Here is a 23,571-nt window from a genome sequence, read left to right as displayed (position 1 = left end):
TTTAAGCTGATACTGTGATACTGTCAAAGGAGGTAACACCTCGAATCCGATGAAACACCTGGCGACGCATAGCGTTTTTTTAAAAGCCGAGAAATGCACTGAATTTGATAGCTTGCTGCGAGACCTCACACCGAGCACATCTACTGCGGGTGGGTTGCCTGTTATCGGACCCTGAGTTAGCAACATCCCCCAAAAACCCGAAGAGGAGAGTCCTGGCCCCTAGCCCTGCCAGTGTAGCAGAAATGATGAGGATGATGATGCAGCAGCAGCCGTTCTTCTCTGCGTGAGTAGCTTAATGTTGTTCGTGTGTAATTTACGTTGAGTAGGCTAACCACGTTATTACATTAATGCATGTAAGGTGAACTAGCAAACACCGTCGTAGTTACATGCAGCTGTCTTCTTGTTTGATGGCAGATGCTCCCTTCACCCTGGCCAAAAAGGCTAAAATGACCAAAGAAAAAGAGGAAAACAGCTGAACATGAGAGGTTTTTGGACAAAGTGTGTGGTTTTTTTTTTTTTTCATTGTTTAAGCACTGCTTCCAGCCAAGAGTGATACCATATATGCCCCATAGCTGCAGAAAAGGCTAACATTGTTATCTTTTTACAAAAAAACAGCTAAACATGAGAGGTTTTTGGACCAATTTTGTGTTCTCCATTCTTTAAACACCGGTTTGAGCACCGTTTAAGCACTGTTACAGTTTCAAAAGTACCGGTTTGGCACCGGTATCGGATAAAACCTAAACGATACCCATCGAGGAACCTTTTCTAGTCCTGACAGGGACTAGAAAGAGAGAGCAGATTTCTCCTGTTTTGGCTTCCCTTCATTGGCTTCCTGTTAAATCCAGAATTCAAAATCCTGCTCCTCACATACAAGGTCTTAAATAATCAGGCCCCATCTTATCTTAATGACCTTGTAGTACCATATCACCCTATTAGAGCACTTCGCTCTCGCTCTGCAAGCCTACTTGTTGTTCCTAGAGTATTTAAAAGTAGAATGGGAGGGAGAGCCTTCAGTTTTCAGGCCCCTCTTCTGTGGAACCAGCTTCCAGTTTAGATTCAGGAGACAGACACTATCTCTACTTTTAAGATTAGGCTTAAAACTTTCCTTTTTGCTAAAGCATATAGTTAGGGCTGGACCAGGTGACCCTGAATCCTCCCTTAGACGTAGGCTGCCGGGGGATTCCCATGATGCATTGAGTTTTTCCATTCCAGTCACCTTTCTCACCTTTGTGTTAATAGACCTCTCTGCATTGAATCATATCTGTTATTAACCTCTGTCTCTCTTCCACAGCATGTCTTTATCCTGTCTTCCTTCTCTCACCCCAACCGGTCGCAGCAAATGGCCCCGCCCCTCCCTGGGCCTGGTTCTGCTGGAGGTTTCTTCCTGTTAAAAAGGAGTTTTTCCTTCCCACTGTCGCCAAAGTGCTTGCTCATAGGGGGTCATATGATTGTTGGGTTTTTCTCTGTACCTATGAAGCACCTTGAGGTGACTTTTGTTGTGATTTGGCGCTATATAAATAAAATTGAATTGAGTTTAATTTTTCCGTCTGATAGTCCTGCATTTGGGTCCTTCCTCCTGCCACACAGCACACACTTAGACACATTTTAAGAAAGACAAATTAATGAGGAGTGAAATTAAAAAAACAAAAAAAGCCACTGCAGGACTCCTGTTTGATCTTTATGGTGTCATGAAAGCTGTGCCGAGCACATCAGGTCTTCATCAATCTCAGTAAACTGTAAACTGATCTGAGGCAGAGTTTGGTGAATCTAAAGTAGGATTGCAAAATGATCATAAATGTCTTGGATTTCATATTTTTATTGATGAAAAAACACTTTACATCAGTTTTAACTTCAGAGCAGATCTAACACCACGTTTAGCTCTCTACATGCAAGTATGTTTTTCTCATTAGCAGAAAAATTAATAGACTAAAATTCAATCCTCTGTATTATTACTGAAGCTATGCAGTGACTAATCTAAAAAGGCGACTCATGCATTTAAACTAAATGTAATTTTTATGATTATTAGGAAGCTGATAGAAATATTTAACGATACTCTCAATTCAAAATGACTTCATTGTCTCATTTCACTGATAGAAACATCAACACAAACTCGGATTTCTGTCACTGTGAGACCACAGCGAATCTTGGTTGAGCCATATAAGCAGCTGGCACTGATTGTACAGGCATCATCATGGGTGCCTGCATGACTGGAACAGGCTGCATGTTCACAATGTTGTTATTCTGTATGTTGACCACAGTGGGGCCTTGCTTACGATGCTTTAACTCACGATGCATCTGACACCAGGAGCACGTGGCGCAGCAATAGGAAATTGCAATATCCTTACAGAGAGAGCCCTGCAGAGAGACGGTACAACCATTATTTCTTTCTCCATTTCTGCTTCATGACATTGTCTCATTGTCACTGCTTTATACCTTGATGCCATATCTGTTTCGCATGGCAACCCTTAAAGACAAGACTGCAGGAGGAACACAAACAGGTATCCCACAGGCTGTTAATCCACCAGAGCAACATGTATCACACAAAGGGAGACAGCTATTCTCTCCAAACCTTCTTGCAACGGTGCTGGCGAGGCAGGAGCCGCACCAGAAACCATAGCAGCCTGAAAAACAGAAATACATCACCAAAGTGGTAACATGTCTGAAGTGCCTAAGACCCCAGAAATGACAAGAAAAAGATCTTAAACTTCTTCTTACAAGTACTCGCATCCTCAAAGCAATCCAAGAGACCACTGTCCCAGTCTATCAAGGGTTTTTCTGCCATTGTGTGTTGAGGTTCAGCCACAGACACTAAATAATTACTCTGTAAAAGTAGAATGAAGTAGAGAAAACCCAAATACAACAATTGCAATTAAAGTCAGCTTTGTCTTCACCTTTGTCTTCTTTCAGCTGAGACAGAAAGCTAAAGAAACAGTAATCCGTGCCCTTTTTACAACTTGGTTGTATTACTGTAAAGCTTTATATACTGGTGTTACCATTTTGCCCTGTGTCGTCTTCAGCTGCTGCAAAATGTTGGATCACAGCTTTTAACTGGCTGCACAGTTAAAGTGCTTAAATGGTCTTCCCCGACCTTCCCTCTCTGAGCTGCACTTGCTTTTCCGCTCACATCAACTAACCGACTGCTCCTGGATGTGTCGAGGACACAGCGGAGGCTCAGACGGACTTTTGCCGTAGCGGGTCCCAAGTTTTGAAATTTGTTACCATTTCACATTAGAGAGGTCTCTTCACTGCCAATTCTTAAATCCAGTCTAAAGATCCACGTCTTCTGCTTGGTGTTTGACCCAGTTTGAGATATTTATCATTCATTTAAAATTCTTTTACTCGTGTTTATCTTGTATTGATGTTTTTAAAAAATGTTTGAATTCTATTTTATATTTAATGTATTTATTAATAAGAATATCTCTAGAATATCCCAAAATCTGACATGTTTGTGAACCAGGACACGGACCCCATTAAGCCAGGTGACGTCTGGTCCCATTTGGCTTTAGTTACGTAGTTAGGAACATGTTACAAGTTTTGAGGGTTTTTTCAGGGTACATCACTTGTGAATCGGGACATTGTTATATATAGCTACTTTGACATAGTCCGATTGATTGCAAGGCTAATTTATGACGTTTTTATATTTCTATTTAACCCTTTCAGGCACAGTGTCACTACAGTGGTCAGCTATTGATGGTACACTCAAAAAAATGAAATTGGGTCGTTGTTACATGTACAAGATTCAAACTTGTAATTTGAACTAAATAATTTCATGTTTCTATGGTGAACGTATTTAAATCATGTACCATTTGCATGAAATTCAACTTCATTTGTTCTTGTTGAAATGATACAATCTAGTAAGAGTGGTTAGTTGCCCTGACTTGCCTGGACTGGTTCGTTGTCTCTATGAAATCATCAACACTCATATTGGTTCATTACGCAAGCCTAGCAGTATTTGCCTTGATTAACAAAGTATTTGTTCAAACAACAAGATTTCATTGTGTTTTCCTAAAGTTTTTAACTTATGCAGAATGAATTAAAACAAATTTCACTTTACATACTTCAATAAATCACTTCAAGTAAATGCAAGTATACTACGGTGATGATGATAAAATTGAAGATCAAAAATCTTTTTTTTTTCATGTCTAAAGATGAATAAAAATACTTAAGAAAAGAAAATCCAGATTGACACTGTCACTATTCATGCATGAAAGGGTTAAGTTTCTATTGTATATTCACCCTCCATCCATAATAAAGAAAACTAAACCAATAAAATATCAGAATCTCTGATAAATGAAATAACTGAACTGACAGCATCATTAACATCAAGCACTAAAGAAAAAAAAGAGATGACACAACAAACTCTTCACTTACTTCTTATTCTGCACTCTGATGTCTCTCCTCTCCAGCACTCAGTCACACTCTGTTCTTCTTTATCAAAGGAGGTCATGACACACAGTCCAGTGAAACCATTGGACATGTGAGCATGACTGGTACTGAATGTATTTGAATATTCAATTGGCTTCACAGAGGTTAAGTGTGAGTGAACTACTAAAACCAGTGGTTTGATGTAAATATTGGCTACTACTAACACAAATAAGACTTAAAGAGCAATGCTCTAATACATGTGAGTGAAAAGCGCAAGGGACTGAATGAATAACTGAATAAACGTATAACTGACTGCTGGCTTGTAGCCTTTTAGTAAAACTTTGTAACCACCGAGAGAACTGTGGGTTCAGGATGAAGGCTACGAGATCAAGCCTGTCATCATCACTAAAAGCAGCTTGTTAAAAACACTTTTAAATTGAGAGTTTCAGCATGAAAACTACTGCAATTTGTAACTCTTGTGCTTATTTGTGGTCATAGATCAACAAAGTCAGGAAAGTGAAAGTGATGGAGGAAGAGAGCCAAGAGCTGTGGCTATGAAGAGTTTGCTGAGTATTCTTGGAAAAACAGAGATGGGAAAGTTGACCTGTGGTTATGCTTGTTCCTAGTAGAGGTGTTAGGGTTTAGTTTACATCAGTGTGCCTACCATCTTTCTCTCTTTTAACCGCGGTCAATAAAGTGTCTTTTGTTGTGTGTGGAGAATGCCCACAAACACCCAAATATAATACATTTAGAGACTGTAGTAGTTTGTGGGGCAGAGCTTCACTTTCATGCAGTGTTTGGGTGAATCTGATATTTAAAATGAACAGAACCTTTGTCTACATAGAAACAATGTTTGCATGTTTGAAATGTGCCAAACTATGAGTAGGTGTCTGTTGCATGGATTCTTTTTCCTTGTTTCTCCAGATATCACTTCCTTCTTGAGCTAAAATGATAACACTGTAAACTAGTACACTTGAAGGATTACATTTAGATTCCCAAATTTTCATTATTTTATTTGAACTTATACTATATCCATTTGCAGATGCACACAAGTATGGTTTTAAGACAATGCAGCAGTATGAGTGTGCTGGTTTGGGACAAAAATGTCATCTACCTACCAACAAGCAGAGGGTAAGTAGAAATCCTGTCCATAGGCTTGATTTTTTGCATTTGCGCAATATCTCTGTTTTAGAAATCACATGACTGTCCAGCATTGCAACCAGGAAAGAGTTGCAGTCTTACACACCTCCCTGCAGCTTCTCTCCCCCTGCTGTGACCCCAAACCCCATCACCATAGCAACTGTATCTGCTCACAGACCGACAAACCAACCAAAACTGACTTAAGCATAAAACAATCACAAAGAAAGAACAACATAGTTTCCTCAGCTCCATCAGTGTGTCCGTTATACCCCATTCCTAAAAGAATGCTTAAAGACATCGTACCATTAGGTAATGATTCACACAAATTACCATCATTTATCTCTGTTAATGGGGTAAGTACAACGGGCCTTCAAGCTGGGAGTGATTAAACCACTATTTAAAAAACATCACTTTGTTTTCTCTGTATTAGTATCTCTGCCTTATAATATAAAGCACCTTGAGGTGACCACTGTTGTGATTTGGCACAATATAAATAAAATTGAACTGAATTGAGTGTCTCTGCAGGTCAGTGTATGCCAATGAGGCCATGCAAAACTGTCAATGAAATGATCAGAGCGTTTATCATCCTTTAATCAAGTTGGTTGAACCTTAAGTGTATTTATGTAGCAATTGGAAGAGAAAGAGTATTTACGAAATGTAGCGTATCCTCACGACACATTATAAGAGTATGGGGAGGGTTTTTATGGCTTAAAATATATAAAAATAATATAATAAACATGTGGTTTCTACTTGGTGGATTCTCACCGATCACGAGGGGTGTCGGAACGTAACCTCTGGGATAATCAGGGACCTTGGTTCAAGCCCTGACTGGAGTCTTTCAAAGTAGAGTTTGGTTGGTCTCCCTGTGTCTGCGTGGGTTTCCTCTGAATACTTCAGCTTCCTCCCACACTCATCTGACATGCATGTCAGGTTATCTGGCTAAGTGGAAAAACTTGCTGTAGGTGGCAGGTAGACAAAGTCCTCAAAGAATACAAAATTAGTCCAAGTTTATCAAAAATTAAATTTGACCCCAGCCTTTAATATGCTCTGAGGAAGTTCATTGACAGTAAAAGTGTGCTTATGTAATAAAAAGCAGAGATTCTGCAATTCTGCCTGATCTGTTAAGGCTAATGCTGAATGTTCAGTTTCATTTCTGCTTAATCGTAACTTAACATTTCTGTGTCACACGGAAGCAAATACAGGATGTACATTCTTGATGTCACATTTTTGGTCTGTTAGTCATTAAATGCGCTTTGGACTAAACCAGCTTTTCTTACTTTCTTACTAACTGCTAATGACAGTTCAGTTTCTGTTCTGCTTAAACCAACTTTATAGTATAAAATATAAACTTCTAATCAGAGCAGTTTTTCCAGCTTGCATGGCAGCCAGGTGCAGTCGTCTCTTTGTCAGTGTGATTCATCGAACGCATTATTAGGATGCACTTGCCAGGTCATATTAAGTCTTAAACCCTGAGCGTCACATGTCCGTAGAGATTCATTTGTTCAAGAGGCTTTTTTCATGTTTGGATGTTCTCTTTGATGTTGACAGAAGTCACAGGTTTCCTACAGAGGTAAAGTTAGTTAATTTCTAAAACAAATTATATGAATACATAATTTTTAAAACCCTTTCCTGCTGTTGGCTGTCAAGCAGGAGACTGTTTTTCCTTTGCCAGTCTGTTGCTACTCATGGTGATAACTTGGTCATCAGTTCCTTATGATTCTCTCGTTGTTCAGCTGTGTACTTACTTCGTTTCCTTGAGCCTACAGCTTGCATAGTTTCAACTTTCAGTTCAATTCAATTCAATTCAATAAAACTTTATTGATCCTGAAGGTTGACCCCAAAGGAAATTGGGACAGTTGGCAGTCTTGTGTCGGGTTCTCATCCGCCTTCACCCTGTTTCACCGCTTCACCTTCAGAAGTTAGATCTTCCCCATCTGCCGCTCACTCGGCCTCCTGCCCACTCTGAGGTTTAAATCAGCGCACACCTCATTCAGTCTCTTTCTTTCAGACGCTCAGTTCCCCTCTCTCTCACTGAACCAGCTTCTCCTGTGTTTTGCAGCCTTACAACTCAGTGAACCCCGTTTGGAAACCCTGTGTCATTATGGCTAAGTTGACTGTGTTTTGCCTTAAGAACATGATTGTGATCACTGTTTGAATTTGGGGTTTGTTCATCTCCTGCATCGGCCTCTGGGCCTTGTTACACTTGTGTAATTTTCTGAGTCTTTCCTTGTATGCTAACATTTTTTTCTCCCTTTGTCAAGGAGGGATACCCAGCATCATAGTTATAATAAATGGCTCTTTATATTGAAAACACCAGACAAACATACTGCATGACACAAAGCATCAGTGTAAAGTCTGAAACAAATGCTTCATGGTGGATTTTTTCAGTTGAAACACTCATTCAATAAACTCTCAAAAAGTAGGATAAGACTACAAAAATGGGGCCCAGATTGTAGATTGAATGTTTTTATTCAGTCAGTAAAATATTATTAAATATTGTTATTACTATATTATATTATTACTTATATAATCCTTCCATTTCTGCACTTGCAACTAAGATTCGCATGGGTGAATCATCATTCCCTTCATTTATGTTAACTCTTAACACAGATAATTTTCTTGATAACTAGGAAATCATGAAAATTAATTTAACATAGTCTAATTTCAAAATGATTATATAACACTCTTTCACTGATAAATATGTCAGAACACACTCAGACATTCTGCATTATCAGATCTCTCAGTTTCACTTTTAGTGAATGACAACTGCTGGTTGAGTCATGAAACCAGTTGCAACTGGTTGCGCAGGCATCATCATCCCTCCTGGCTGGACAGTTGGAATAGGCTGCATGTTGATGACAGTGTTATTGTGTAAGTTGATGACAGTTGGCGTTTTCTTGCGATGCTTTAACTCACGATGCATCTGACACCAGGAGCACCACTCACAGAAGCAGGAAACTACAATGTCCTTACAGAGAGAGCCCTGCAGAAAGAGAGTACAAGCATTACAGATGTGGTGTAATTCAGGTGGAGGAGCAGGTCATCTACCAACCAGAGGTTTGGTAGATCAATCCCTGGCTCTTCTGGTCCACATGTCACAATATCCTTGCAGCAGATACTGAGTATGTGTGTGAATGTTTGACAAAAAACATTTAGGCATAGTTGAAATCAAATATGGATGTTTTTGATTCAGTGAGTGAGACTTGTAATTCCCACTAAAGTCCAGCTTTGAGTTCAGTGTCATCATCTCGCGCTTCATACCTTGATGCCATATCTGTTTCGCATGGCAGCTCTTACAGACAAAACTGCAGGAGGAACACAAACAGGTATCCCAATGGCTGCTAATACACCAGAGCCACATATATCACATAAAGGGAGACAGTTGTTCTCTCCAAATCTTCCTGAAACAGTGCAGGCGAGACAGGGGCAGCACCAGAATCCATAGCAGCCTGAAAAACACAGAAACGCATCAACAAAGTTGTTAAGTCTCAAAAGATGAAGGCAACACAAATGAGAAAAAAACTGTAGTCCTGAAAACACAAATGCAATTTATGAGACAAATTTAACTGGCTTCTTACAAGTACTTGCATCCTCAAAGCAGTCAAGGAGACCACTGTCCCAGTCTGTCAAGGGTTTTTCTGCCATTGTATGTTGAACTTCACCCACAGACACTGAACGATCACTCTGTGAAAGTCGAGAAGCAGGAAAAAACAAAATTAAATGAAAATTAAAAGTACAAATTAAATGAAAGTTAAAATTTTGGAGCACTTTCTATCAAACTACAGCAAAAAACTATATGCCGTCGATCTCTTTTGTTTGAAAAAAGAGATCACTTTTATCATTATTAGAGCATTTTCCTTCAGATTAATGAAAAATTGATTCTTTTCACGGTCAAATAAACACTATACTGAAGAAACAAAAGTCTGTCTTAAGGATTTTGTGGTCATTTTTTAATTCTCCAACTAAGCTTTATTAATACAGGGAGTGCAGAATTATTAGGTAAGTTGTATTTTTGAGGAATAATTTTATTATTGAACAATAACCATGTTTTCAATGACCCCAAAAAACTCATTAATATCAAAGCTGAATGTTTTTGGAAGTAGTTTTTAGTTTGTTTTTAGTTTTAGCTATTTTAGGGGGATATCTGTGTGTGCAGGTGACTATTACTGTGCATAATTATTAGGCAACTTAACAAAAAACAAATATATACCCATTTCAATTATTTATTTTTACCAGTGAAACCAATATAACATCTCCACATTCACAAATATACATTTCTGACATTCAAAAACAAAACAAAAACAAATCAGCCACCAATATAGCCACCTTTCTTTGCAAGGACACTCAAAAGCCTGCCATCCATGGATTCTGTCAGTGTTTTGATCTGTTCACCATCAACATTGCGTGCAGCAGCAACCACAGCCTCCCAGACACTGTTCAGAGAGGTGTACTGTTTTCCCTCCTTGTAAATCTCACATTTGATGATGGACCACAGGTTCTCAATGGGGTTCAGATCAGGTGAACAAGGTGGCCATGTCATTAGTTTTTCTTCTTTTATACCCTTTCTTGCCAGCCACGCTGTGGAGTACTTGGACGCGTGTGATGGAGCATTGTCCTGCATGAAAATCATGTTTTTCTTGAAGGATGCAGACTTCTTCCTGGACCACTGCTTGAAGAAGGTGTCTTCCAGAAACTGGCAGTAGGACTGAGAGTTGAGCTTGACTCCATCCTCAACCCGAAAAGGCCCCACAAGCTCATCTTTGATGATACCAGCCCAAACCAGTACTCCACCTCCACCTTGCTGGCGTCTGAGTGGGACTGGAGCTCTCTGCCCTTTACCAATCCAGCCACGGGCCCATCCATCTGGCCCATCAAGACTCACTCTCATTTCATCAGTCCATAAAACCTTAGAAAAACCAGTCTTGAGATGTTTCTTGGCCCAGTCTTGACGTTTCAGCTTGTGTGTCTTGTTCAGTGGTGGTCGTCTTTCAGCCTTTCTTACCTTGGCCATGTCTCTGAGTATTGCACACCTTGTGCTTTTGGGCACTCCAGTGATGTTGCAGCTCTGAAATATGGCCAAACTGGTGGCAAGTGGCATCTTGGCAGCTGGACGCTTGACTTTTCTCAGTTCATGGGCAGTTATTTGGCACCTTGGTTTTTCCACACGCTTCTTGCAACCTTGTTGACTATTTTGAATGAAACACTTGATTGTTCGATGATCACGCTTCAGAAGCTTTGCAATTTTGAGACTGCTGCATCCCTCTGCAAGATATCTCACTAGTTTTGACTTTTCTGAGCCTGTCAAGTCCTTCTTTTGACCCATTTTGCCAAAGGAAAGGACGTTGCCTAATAATTATGCACACCTGATATAGGGTGTTGATGTCATTAGACCACACCCCTTCTCATTACAGAGATGCACATCACCTAATATGCTTAATTGGTAGTAGGCTTTCGAGCCTATACAGCTTGGAGTAAGACAACATGCATGAAGAGGATGATGTGGACAAAATACTCATTTTCCTAATAATTCTGCACTCCCTGTATATCCATAATTTACATGACATTTTATGTAAAAAGTTAAATATACTACAGCATTATAGAGAGAAACGCCTAAACATCCACCATGAACAAGCATTTGGGGAAGTTGGAAAAACAAGCTTTCTATAAACATCCAAGTGACTTAAAAACAAATAGCAATACATGGTTGACATATCTCAGAAAGATGGCTTTTGTAATTTGAAACACGAGTACAGTAACGCATGGGTAAACAACTCTCTCCCGAACAGGATATGAAGACTGGTTTGGAAGTGAAAGTCTATTATGCTTACAGTTCAGACAGTTTAATAACTGTCTGTAACACAGTGTAAAAACGGGAATAAAAGCATAAATATTGATACTATTTTGATTAAAATACGCATTTCACAATGGGAATAAACATTGGTAAAAAGCAATTAAATATAATAAATCCTCATAAAAAGCATGTAAACATAAGTTTGATTAATATGTGGACAAATGTTGTGGAGGCAGGACTTTGTTAGAGTATTTCAGAGTTTTGTCAGATACACTGAGTCTGACCCTCCCCCTGTGTGCGCTCCTCAGTGTACCAGTCAGCTAAGAAGGAGATACAGGCAGAGAGAGATCAGTCACTCCTGTTTGATGGGATTTCCGGCTCTTTTTAGAGATCCGGCTCTTTCGGTTCGGCTCACTAAAAAGAGCCGGCTCTTTCGGCTCTGAACCGGCTCTTCAGGTTGTTTTGTTGCTTTAATTAATTTATTATTAACAATAATATAAAATTATGCACAAAAGGAATTACTAATGTAAAAAAAAGTGGTTTTATTTGTATATGTTTATATATAAATATATGCGGTGGCCCCTAGAGACAAAACACGTACAAACTCCAAAACACATTTCTAGCATGAACTGAACTTCCAAAGCAGAGCTACTAGATCACTTAAATTACACAATTGAAAGCATGTGTGTATTGTTTGTATATTTATACACAGGCACTCATATATATTCAAATAATTTTAAAAAAAGTTCATTTACCTGTTACTACCACACACCAAATCCGGTCGTTGGTACTTGCTGGCTTGTGTAGCCACAAGATAACAAAAGCTCAACACTGCGCCCAGCATCCTGGAGCACTTCTGTTGTCTTTTGTACATGTTTTGAGTTTTTATGTGCTTCTGAGTTTTTTTGTACGTGTTTTGGAGTTTGTACATGCTTCACAGTTCGTACGTGATTTGAAGTTTGTATGTGCTTTGTCTGTAGGGGCCACTGTAAATATACTTTTATTTTTTCGCTCCACATAAAATGTAATAAATAAATCATATTGTAACGATGGTTAAGTGTTATTGTACATGTTGGTTATCTTTGCACACTGTTGTTGTTCCTTTAAGATTCATGTTTGGTTGTGCTGCAGGAAGTAGGGAGGGTGGTGTGGAGGAAGGGGAGGGGGGACCTGGGTTCTGTGTTGTGTGGGTGCCAGGCTGAAGAGAGGTGTAGCACGAGGGCGCTCTCCCCTGAGTTAGCAACCCGCTTGCTTATGTGCCGAATAAACGGACAAACTGAGACCCAACCGTCTGGTTCTTGTGAACGTTACATTGGTGTCAGAAGTGAAGAAAGAAAAAAGAACCCCAGAACGCCCGAGACCCTGTTGCCGGCGACGCTTGCCGTTACGAGACGAGGATGTTGCCGGGCGGGATTAAGAAGGAGACGGAGGAGAGGGAGGTTCGTCCGCGCTCGCCCGCCCATGGAGTGAGGGAAACGGCGCTGCGGCTGTCTGCAGAGGCTGGATTTTCTCCAGGTTTGACTAGGCTCGGGAACTGTTCGCACAGCGGCCGCGATTCCGGCGGGAAGGAGTCGACCTCGCTTGGCGCGCCGTCACGTGATGTAAACAAACATGGCGGCGCCCAGCAAGCTGCAGCGCATATAAAAACGCCTAAGTTCAGCGGCAAGACGCCATGGGAAGTGTTTATCGCACAGTTCGAGCTGTTAGCTGTTGCAGCTGGCTGGTCTGAGGAACATAAAGCTCTCCAGTTGGCTTTGTGCCTGTGTGAGGATGCAGCTGCATGCCTGCTGCTGCTAACCGAGGAGCAGAGGGGAGATTATAATGCTCTGGTCGGAGCACTTCAGAGGCGCTTCAGGCAGTATAACCAACCAGTGCTGCTGAGGTCGGAGTTCCACAACAGACGCAGATTGCCAGGTGAGCCCCTCCGCATTTTGGCCCATGAAGTCGAGTGCCTTTGCCGGAGGGCGTATGACAGCATGCCACCATCAGTGCAGGCGGAGTTAGCTCGGGACCAGTTCCTGCAGGCCCTGAGCCCTAAAGAGCTCCGTATGCAAACTCAGCTTGCTCGGCCGGCCACACTCAGTGCAGCCCTGGAGCTAGCGTTGGAGAGGGAGATGCTTGCGGGATCCTCTGGGGGCGCTGATGACGCACACGTGGTGAGGGCTGTGTCAGCACCTGTGGAACAGACGGAGACGCCAGCGGGCCTGTGCAGTTTGGTGCAGGCGGCTTCGCTGCAGTCGCCTTCCCCTCGGGCTGGCCCACACCGCCGACCGCAGAGCTGCTGGGGATGTGGACAAGTCGGACACCTCATCAGGCAGTGCCCCAAGCTTGCAGCGGTTCAGGGAAACGCCCATGGGCCCGTGTAGGCGGGAGTACACAGGCCTGGGAGAACGACATCCCCACTCCACCGCCACCCCCACCTGGTGCGGCCATCGCTGTGGGCTGGACCCAGGTTGGCGGCTTTTGCCATGTTCCAGTGACGATTGCGGGGGTGTCCTGTACGGCCCTGCTGGACACGGGGTCCAATGCAACGCTGGTCCGACCCGATGTTGTCCCACCCGGAGCTGCTGTGCAACCGACTAATGTGCAACTTAAGACTGTGACCGGTGATCTGGCCCCAATGAGAGGGAGGGGAGTGTTCCAGTTCAAGGTGGGGAACCTCGGTGTGTCTTATGCTGCCTGGGTGGCTGACGTGCAGGACGCCTGCATCCTTGGGCTGGATTTTTTACGAGCCATTGGTGGTGTACTGGACTTAGGCAAAGGCTTCCTCGCACTCCCTGATGGGAAGAAGGTGCCGCTTATTCCCCCCCCGGTCTGCACAGCATCTGCCGCGGCGTCCACCTCCACCGCAGAGACCCCTGCAGACCCGCCAGCAGAACAGCGAGCGGAGGAGGAGGAGAGGCTCTCAGCAGTGAGGAGTATCTGGTCAAAGAACTGTGAGGGGCTGACTCCACAGCAGCAAGAGAGTCTATGGCAGGTACTAAAAGAGTTTAGTGACATTTTTGCCCTGAAAGAAAGTGATGTCGGCTTGACACACTTGGTAGAGCACGTCATTGAGACCGGGGATGCCCAGCCTATTAAAGTGCGCCCCCGCCGCCTGCCCCTGGCTCATCAGGAGGCTGCAGACAGAGAGTTGTGTGAAATGATGAAGGCGGGCATCATAGAGCCATCTGATAGCCCGTGGGCCTCCGCGGTGGTGATGGTGCCTAAGAAAAAAAGTCCTAGGATGCGTTTCTGTGTGGACTACAGACCACTCAACAAAGTGACGAAGAAGGACTCTTACCCCCTTCCCAGGATTGATGAGTCTCTCGACTTAGTAGCCGGGTCCTCCTGGTTCTCCACCCTGGACCTGCGGAGTGGCTACTGGCAGGTGCCACTGTCCCCGGAATCCAGACCGAAGACAGCCTTCTGCACTAACAGGGGACTATGGCAGTTCAAAGTCCTGAGCTTTGGTCTTTGCAACGCTCCTGCGACCTTCGAGAGGCTTATGGACAGTGTGCTGGCTGGCGTCCCACGGCAACGGTGTCTGGTTTACCTGGATGATCTTCTAGTGCACGGGAGCTCCTTTGATGCTGCCCTGGATGCCCTGAGACAAGTGTTGGAGAGGGTGGCGGCTGCAGGCCTGAAGCTGCATCCCGACAAGTGCCACTTCATGAGGAGGGAGGTGGAGTTTCTGGGCCACAAGCTGGGTCGTGAGGGCATCAGCACTTTGGAGGAAAAAATTCACACCATTACCGAGTGGCCCACACCAGCAGACCAGAAACAGCTCAAAAGCTTCCTAGGACTGGCGTCTTATTACAGGAGGTTTGTGAAGGGCTTTTCCTCCATAGCCGCACCACTCTTCCACCTGCTGCAGAAGGACCGTGACTTCATCTGGACCCAGGACTGTCAGCAGGCGTTCAACACCCTCCGCAAATCGCTGACAGAGTCCCCAGTCCTCGCCCCCCCTGACCCCACCCTGCCTTTTGTCCTGGACACTGACGCAAGTAATGTGGGGCTGGGAGCTGTGTTGTCGCAGGTTGGGCCGGAAGGTGAGAAGGTGGTGGCGTACTTCAGTCGGGTCCTGAACAGGAGTGAGCGGCGCTACTGTGTCACACGACGAGAGCTGCTGGCTGTGGTGGCAGGGGTGAGACACTTTAAGTACTACCTGTGCGGCACAGCATTTGTTATCAGAACTGATCATGCTGCCCTTCAGTGGCTGATGTCTTTCAGGGAGCCAGAGGGACAGGTGGCTCGCTGGCTGGAGGAGCTCCAAGCCTTCAATTTCACTGTGGAGCACAGAGCAGGGACGCACCATTCTAACGCAGACGCCCTCTCTCGCCGCCCATGTGCTGCAGCTGGCTGCCGTTACTGTGAGAAGCGAGAGGAAATAGAGCGGGAACTCACGACAATAGACGGAGCAGCACAGCTCGCCTGCAGGGCTCTTCTGGTGGTGGATGCAGCGGAGTGGAGGGCACGGCAGGAACAAGACACAGACCTGCTGCCGGTCCTGCAGTGGCTGGAGAAGGGGGAGCAACCCCTTTGGGATGAGGTCACTGGGTTTTCCATCTGTACCAGGGGGCTATGGGCCAAGTTTGCAGCTCTCAGGCTGAAGGAGGGGGTGTTGGAGCGTGCCTGGAAGGATCCTGCCACGGGGGAGGAGAGGTGGCAGGTTGTGGTGCCAAGGTCGCTGAGGTCAGCGGTGCTGGAAGCCTGCCATGGGAGCACTGGCTCCGGCCATTTTGGGGTCTCTAAGACTCTCCGCCGCCTCCGCCAGGGCTATTACTGGGGTCAACAGCGGAGGGATGTGGAGGACTTTTGCCGCAGCTGTGATGCATGTTCCTCACACAAAGGGCCACAGGACCAGTCCCGGGCTCAGCTTCAGCAGCAACCAGCAGGGGCTCCAATGGAGCGAGTAGCTGTGGACGTCATGGGCCCATTTCCTCGCACAGACAGAGGAAACCGCTATGTTCTTGTGGCCATGGACTATTTTACCAAGTGGCCGGAAGCATACGCCATCCCAGATCAGGAGGCTGAGACTGTCGCTGATGTATTAGTGGAGGGGATGTTCAGCCGCTTTGGAACAGCAGAGACCCTCCACAGTGACCAGGGGCGTAACTTTGAGTCCAAGGTATTTGCTGCCATGTGTGAACGCCTTGGGATTAAGAAGACCCGCACCACCCCACTTCACCCCCAAAGCGATGGACTGGTGGAAAGGTTTAACAGGACGCTGGCCCAGCAGCTAGCCATCCTTACCTCAGAACACCAACGGGACTGGGACTACCATCTTCCCCTTATCCTCATGGCCTACAGGTCGGCAGTGCAAGACTCCACCCAATGTACGCCTGCCCTGCTCATGTTAGGGAGAGAGCTGAGAACTCCTGCAGAGTTGGCTTTTGGGAAGCCCCCGGACGCGCCAGAAGCACCACCAGGCCGGGACTACGCAAGGAAGCTGCAGGACCGGCTGGATTCTGCACATTCCTACGCCCGGGAGCAGCTGGCGAAGGCAGGCCTGCGCCAAAAGAGGAATTATGACATCACCACTAAGGGGAGGCACTTCCGTGCTGGGGAGCTGGTGTGGGTCTACAGCCCAAAGAGAAAGAAGGGACGGTGTCCTAAACTGGATAGCAGCTGGGTGGGGCCTTGCAGCGTCCTAGAGCGAGTGGGGGAGGTTGTTTACAGGGTGCAGTTGCCTCCTAGGGGGAGGATAGTAGCGCTGCACAGAGACCGGATGGCCCCCTACAGAGGGCAGTCCCTCCCCTCCTTTCCAGAGGGACGTGTACAGAGCGTCCATGACCCTGCTCAGAGGGGCCCCCGACCGGGGCTGCGTTCCCCTCCCTCGGACTCTTCACCCCAAAGCCCCGACGCTCCGCGCCCACCTCAGGGGCTCAGGAGGTCAAGGAGGGAACGTAGGCTACCACCCCGCCTCAGAGACTGTGTCGTTCCCTCGGGGACGAGGAACTTATTGCTGGGGGGGCAGTGTAACGATGGTTAAGTGTTATTGTACATGTTGGTTATCTTTGCACACTGTTGTTGTTCCTTTAAGATTCATGTTTGGTTGTGCTGCAGGAAGTAGGGAGGGTGGTGTGGAGGAAGGGGAGGGGGGACCTGGGTTCTGTGTTGTGTGGGTGCCAGGCTGAAGAGAGGTGTAGCACGAGGGCGCTCTCCCCTGAGTTAGCAACCCGCTTGCTTATGTGCCGAATAAACGGACAAACTGAGACCCAACCGTCTGGTTCTTGTGAACGTTACAATATAATACAAAAATCAACTATTCACATTTCAACTTTTAACTATTTAAATTTTCAGCTTTTTCCTTTTACAAATTTAAAGTGAAAACAACACAAAACACTGCAAACCACAACACAATTAAATCTAAATTATAATATGAAAACAAAAAGAAGATGCATATTCTCTGTCATATGGGCCTGCATGAATAAACTTTCTGAATCCTTTATCATCTGCAACCGAAAATAGTTGTGGATGATTACTATACCTTTCTAATGTGATGTTGTTGTCCCTGGCTCTCTTTCTCTCTCTCTCCCTCTGGCTCTGTTCCTGTGCTACTGAGTGTAACTACCGCCCCTCCACCCTCTGCCCAGCATAAAGCACAAGGCTCAGGTGCGAAGTGAAGCGGAAAAAAAGTGCGAGAGAGAGAGAGAGAGAGAGAGAGGGTGAGAGAAAGAAAAAAAAAAAAACCACGTGACGGCTCGCGATAAGGAGCCGGCTCGCGTCGTTCACGTCAAAGAGTCGGCTCTAAGAGCCATTTCGTTCGCGAACGACCCATCACTAGTGGAGAAGCTAACTGGATGTAAAAGCCTTTAAGGCAAAAATACTCAGTGATAGTGAATTCCGAAGGCTGTGAGCCCACGCGAGCACTGTGAAGCCCTGCATAGCATTTGCTACTTCACATGGTAAGCCCCAGTCAGTGCATGTGCGCTAGCATAGCATACTACTTGCCGCTAGCTCTGATGCTAATTTCCGCTAGCCATTTTGCAATGAAAGTGCCCTTTCCGAGGCTAAAGAAATTGACTATGTGCACGTTAGCATATGCTACTTCCAGTGCGGAAACTCCTGTGGGGAGCTTTGTTTCCGGTTTCCTATTCGCGCCTGGTTTACGGTCCAAAACAAGTTAAGCAAATGAATGAATCAAGCGGCGATTTACATTTCTATAGATGTCTTGGGCATTTACCCAAAATATCTGTAAATGATGTTCATCGACTTGTCGATGTTTTTTCCCCGCGCCTCAGAGCAAAAGAGAAAAGGGATTCAAATGTTATATTTCTCAGCTGTCCCTCGTTTACCGCGGGTGTATGTTCTAAAAATAACGAGCGATAGGTGAAATCAAGTAGCCAATTTTATTTTTTGACGGTGCAAAGTGTTTGGTGGACATCGTGGACATACAGCACTGCACTTCAGAGTCACACTGCTAGCGATCGATGCAGTGATTCTGTACTGTACAGGAGAGACGTCACGGAGGAGATCGTCTGCAGCGATCAGGACGCAGGACACAATGTGATGTAAAAAAAGCATGCAAACTTGCACTAAAAAATCTGTGAAACAGCGAGGTGAAATGTGAACCACGTTATAGTGAGGGACCACTGTAATTTTGAAGGTAAGTCACAACATACCCTTCGTAAATACTAATGTATAGAAACCGTTACCAGCAATCATTCATTTTTGTGTGGCTTTTTTCACGGTTTGTTAACATGCTGTGTAGGTGTGTACTTGACTAGCTGATATCGACATAACGGGGGAAACATCTGGTTTGACTATTCTTCACCTGTAGTTTGAATGCTGAACATTTGCCTGTTTAAATCATAAGACCAGTCACTATACAGAGATGTGCTTCTGAATGTGGACGATGTGTCTTCTGCTGCAGTAATGCAGTTCTGCTTGTGTTGAGTGATGTAAACAACTGATCGATCTAAACTCGATTGATGATTAGATTTTTTTATGACACAACAGTGGTGAGTGTTCCCACCTTCTGCTCTTTGTAACTTAACGCAATCTTTCCGTTTTCGAGTTTTGGACATGATTTTGGAGTATATCTTCGCAGTAGCGATTGACAGCAAAGTAAAGCTACCGGAAATATACAACCCCACATCCGGTCTCAAACCAGGAAGTTAGCATTTTCTCGTGCACAGGGTCAATTAGCACTGAGTCTGTTGCCTTTTTATATTACCATGGTTAGAGCTGGGCGATATATCGAGTTTTTAAAAAATATCGATATATTTTTATACGAGATATAAGATGTGACAATATCCTTTATATCGATATAGTCTATGTTACGTTATAATTATACTTGTGGAGCCGCAAGTTTGCCTCTCTTTCGTCCACTTTCGTCTTTACGCAACGTTACTCGGCCTCGCCTCTCCTTCACTGAACACAACTCCCCCTCCTCCCCCATCGCTTCACCTGCAGGAAGCGACAAGATGGACACGGCAAATCTCCGTTAACGAGTTACTGCGCATCGCCCCGTGCGTGGGGCTGGACGGCGTCAACGTGTTAGCTAGCTAACCACGCTAACGAGATAACCACGCTAACGCCATGCAGCCCAGAGATGCTGCACGGACTAAAATCCTTTCATTTTCTCAAAAGTTGACAGCGCGCCTTATATATGAATTCTGGTTGTGCTTGATGGCCTCGAACCGATTTTATGTGGAACACGGCGCTCAGCAATCTGTCAAAAATGTTTTAGTACGACTTTGGTAAGCTACGGAGCTGCACCGCTTGATGGATTGTCGGAGCATTACGGCTGAGCCTCGCGGAGTGATACGTACTGTGCTTCAACGTAATATTACCCTATTTTGTATAAGGACTATAAATGGCACCTGTTAAGAGACGTGGTTGCGAAGCGGATTTCAAACTCCAGGCTGTCAGTCTGTACAAGTTGGGAACAGAGCAGCTGTGAAATCTGTCTTTGTTATTGTGCTCAGCGTCTTTTAGTTTACATTTTGACTGCACAAGTGTGAGCTTTTTGTTATGCACAAAAACAACATTGTTTTCTTTTATTTATGGAGCATTATTATTTAATAAATGCTCATAATTTATTTTTGAGTAAATTTTATGTACATCTGCTCTATGTTAATAAAAGTGCCTGTGTGACATCTGGGACACAGCTTTGACTAAGAACTCTCTTTTTGTTCTTACTTTATGGCTTTAAAAAAATATATCGAGATATATATCTTATATCACCATCCAGCTAAAAAATATCGAGATATGAATTTTGTGTCATATCGCCCAGCCCTAACCATGGTATTGATGTAAAATGTGTGGTTTTTTGCAAAGTTGTTATGTTAGTATATGTTCACTTTTCTCATGGTCCTAGTTATGGTTCTGCACACTAAGTATTAGCAGTGTGAAATTAAGTGCCTTCACACACACTTTGCTTAGCTGGAACTTTATAAATCTTAAGCCAATGTGTATTTCTAATGCACTGCTGAGCTATTTTGTATTGTTCTAAATGTGTGTTTCCTGTGCACTTTTTTCCTTTGGAAATTAGAATAAACTTGCTGTACAACATAGAATAATTTGAAAGAAATTTAGAACCACTAAAAGCAGTTAGTAGTAATAATAAGTTATAGACCTTATCGCTTAAATGTTGAACTACTGTGTTCTGACCTGTCCCCAGGTCATTTTTTTTCCTTTGCTTATTTTGAATGGATTGGTTTTGAGGACCTGAGAAGAATCGAGGATCCCTTTTCCAGTACTGGATGGCGAGCCCCAGTCCAATTAGACGGATGAACTGGTAGATTGTAACCCAACTGGAGTGACTATTGAACATTGACGGACTGAAATTGACTTAAAAAAAGGACACAAAAGACAATACAAGCTTGGGTCTTATTTTGTTTTCAAGAAGCGTGTTCTACTTTTGTTGAGTGTGCACGACCTGCTAAACTTTAATAATTGTTAATAAATGTAATTTTTCCCTTCTGTCCTCGTTTTGTACTTCTACACTGTTAAATACATTTGAGTCTCTTTTTGTTTCATTTAAATAAACCTTGACGTTTTACAGCCACACCCTCATGATGGCCTCTGCTTCTCCAAAGAGGGTTAACAAACAAAACACACTGCGTGTACACCCATGTAATCCAATAAATTATAACGTCAAAGCTTTCTCTTTGTAAACTGCCTCTAGTATCAGGTACAAACAACAAAGTACTAATCACTAAGTTTGTGTGAAAGGACTTGTAGAAAACTGGAAGGTCTTACCTGCCCCTCTGTGCACCTCTTAATGACTGAACGGAGGCTCTTTGGACGGAGTTTATTTCAGTTGGGTCAACACAAATAACACTGCAAAGCTTGAAACTCTGGAAACGGAAAAATGAAACTCAAATCCATTCAGCAATGCCCTTCATGGCCATTGTGTTTTAACCTGTCAATACAAGCGCACACACCCACACAGCTGTACAAGCAGGTACTCGCAGACTCACGCTGTGTCAGGGTCCCTGTGCCTACCCGGTCGGCTCAGTATGGCTACATATGTTTTGTATTCCTTTTTTTTTATTTTTTTCCTGCTCTCTCCTTTCCCCTCTTTCCCTCCTCCCTCTGCCTGGGCGGAGCTCACCTGCGGGCTCCTGCCCTTGGCCCACGCACCTGTGGCTCATCACGAGTGATCCAGCTCCTTTATAAGACGGCAGCCCTGTGTTTCTCGTCGCTGGACCGTTGCCGACCCTCGTCAGTGTAACCCCAGCTCAATGACTTCAGAAGTGTTTCATAGCGATTTACCTAACTACCCATTCGTGTCTCTGTGTACAGATTCCCTGGACCTACCCCTGTGTTACCCGAGTGAGTGGAGTGTGAGGAGGAGTGGACGGAGAGTGTGCGTGTCTTTCCCGTTCGTGTGTGGACCCCCGGAGCCCGGCTTTCCCCTCACTTTTGTAAATAATCACCTGGTGCATCATAATAAAGACTCTTGTGCTTTCAAGACCTAGAGCCTGCGCGTGAGTCCGTTCAGTCCCGTTGTGACACGCTGTCTCGGTTAGCTACTGCCTCTAGATGTATGTGGTATTGTTAGTACTGTGTGCTGTTCATTAACATGTATTAATTATTATTATTTACTGCTTCTTTTCATATGTTGGTTGTAGATTTGATTTTTCTGCTGTTTTTTTTTTCTTAAAAATTTTCAGCAGTTTTTGAAGCAGAGTCTCAGTGTTTTTTCTCTCTCACTCCCTTTTCTTCTGCTCTACATTTCTTTCCCTCTTCTTCTGTTAGCTTTAACCACAATTTCTATTTATTCATTTTCTTTTCTGCTCCCAGGTCTTGTCCAGTTGGACCAATATAGCAAATGCCATAATGGTCCACTCTGAAGTAAATCTGTTGGGCAGTTTTTGGCCTTCCTACAAATATTCTGATTTCTAGATAAGATAGATAAAGAACTTTATTGTCATTGTAGTTATACAACAAAATTTGTTTGGTAGCTCACAGAGGCCAGCAGCAATAAAACCAGAAGCAGCATAGTAACATAATAACCAAGTAAACGTAGTAAAATATAAAGTAAAAAGAAGGCACTTAGCACAGTAAATAAAACAAAAAACAAAAAAGAAATGCTAGTATTTAGAATATGGTAGTTTGAGCGCAAACAGTATAATATAATATAATATAACAGTATCTACAATGTGGTAATTTTAGTGCAAACATTAATGCCCAGTAAATGACTTTGTACATTAGCAGCAGACATGACATGGGGTAAAGTAGAGAGAGGGAGAGTTAGCTATTGTGTGCTGGGGGAGGGGTGACACAGGCTACAGCTCTGGGGAAAAAGCTGTTGTTTAGTCTGTTTGTGCGGGTTCTGATTGCCCTTATATCTCTTCCCTGATGGAAAAGTCTGTGACCTGGATGGGTTGGGCCCTTGATTATGCGGCTAGCTTGCTTCTGTAAACGACTAGCATAGACCGTGTCGAGATTCGGGAGTTTGATTCCAACTAGGGCTGCCACAAACGATTATTTTGATTGTCGACTAGTCACTGATTATTTTTGCGATTAGTCGACTAATCAGATCATCATCCATTGGACGTAAAACGTACAGCTTATTGCACCAGCAGCATCTGCTCTTATATAACTATCATTAGCTTACAGCTTTAAGTGTTTAAGGTATTTGCTAACTAAAAATAAAGACAAGATGATAGTTTATTAAATTTTAATGAAATTTGCAGATTGTTTCGGTGAAGTTTAATAAACTCCTTGCTATCTAAAATATAACAGGACACCGGAGTAAATTCTTGAGCATCTCACACTTCTGATAATCAGTTGTCTGCTTGACGTCTATTTCTTGGCTCTTCTGTAGTCTACAACAA

At 43.9% G+C, this 23,571-nt stretch overlaps 2 protein-coding genes across 4 annotated transcripts; both read right to left on the bottom strand.

The window, feature by feature from the left end:
• Positions 1-1,808: 1,808 nt before the first annotated feature.
• LOC146555922 (placenta-specific gene 8 protein-like) lies at positions 1,809-4,423 on the bottom strand. The gene is made up of 4 exons (XM_085252566.1): positions 4,372-4,423; positions 2,716-2,821; positions 2,434-2,621; positions 1,809-2,355 (listed from the first exon to the last, which is right to left on the bottom strand). Exons 2-4 carry the CDS (start codon positions 2,780-2,782, stop codon positions 2,122-2,124), a joined length of 489 nt encoding a protein of 162 aa, XP_085108692.1. The 5' UTR covers positions 2,783-2,821; positions 4,372-4,423; the 3' UTR covers positions 1,809-2,121.
• Positions 4,424-7,962: 3,539 nt separating this feature from the next.
• On the bottom strand, positions 7,963-21,753 carry LOC146555921 (cornifelin homolog A-like). Of its 3 annotated transcripts, XM_085252568.1 has the most exons (5): positions 21,673-21,743; positions 21,488-21,585; positions 9,084-9,189; positions 8,767-8,954; positions 7,963-8,488 (listed from the first exon to the last, which is right to left on the bottom strand). In XM_085252568.1, exons 3-5 carry the CDS (start codon positions 9,148-9,150, stop codon positions 8,258-8,260), a joined length of 486 nt encoding a protein of 161 aa, XP_085108694.1. In that variant the 5' UTR covers positions 9,151-9,189; positions 21,488-21,585; positions 21,673-21,743; the 3' UTR covers positions 7,963-8,257. The 3 variants fall into 3 exon arrangements, with proteins under 3 accessions (XP_085108694.1, XP_085108693.1, XP_085108695.1); XM_085252567.1 differs by having other exon boundaries at positions 21,488-21,753; XM_085252569.1 differs by lacking the exons at positions 21,488-21,585; positions 21,673-21,743 and adding an exon at positions 17,769-17,895.
• Between the last annotated feature and the right edge of the window lie 1,818 nt (positions 21,754-23,571).

The sequence above is a fragment of the Mchenga conophoros genome, linkage group LG17, assembly GCF_057382185.1.
Source record: "Mchenga conophoros isolate Kocher_MC1m ecotype Shallow Benthic linkage group LG17, M_conophoros_male_GT1.1, whole genome shotgun sequence".
Lineage (NCBI taxonomy): Eukaryota > Metazoa > Chordata > Actinopteri > Cichliformes > Cichlidae > Mchenga > Mchenga conophoros.
Note: the sequence above shows the minus strand (reverse complement) of the source record. Positions and strands in the feature narration are given on the sequence as shown.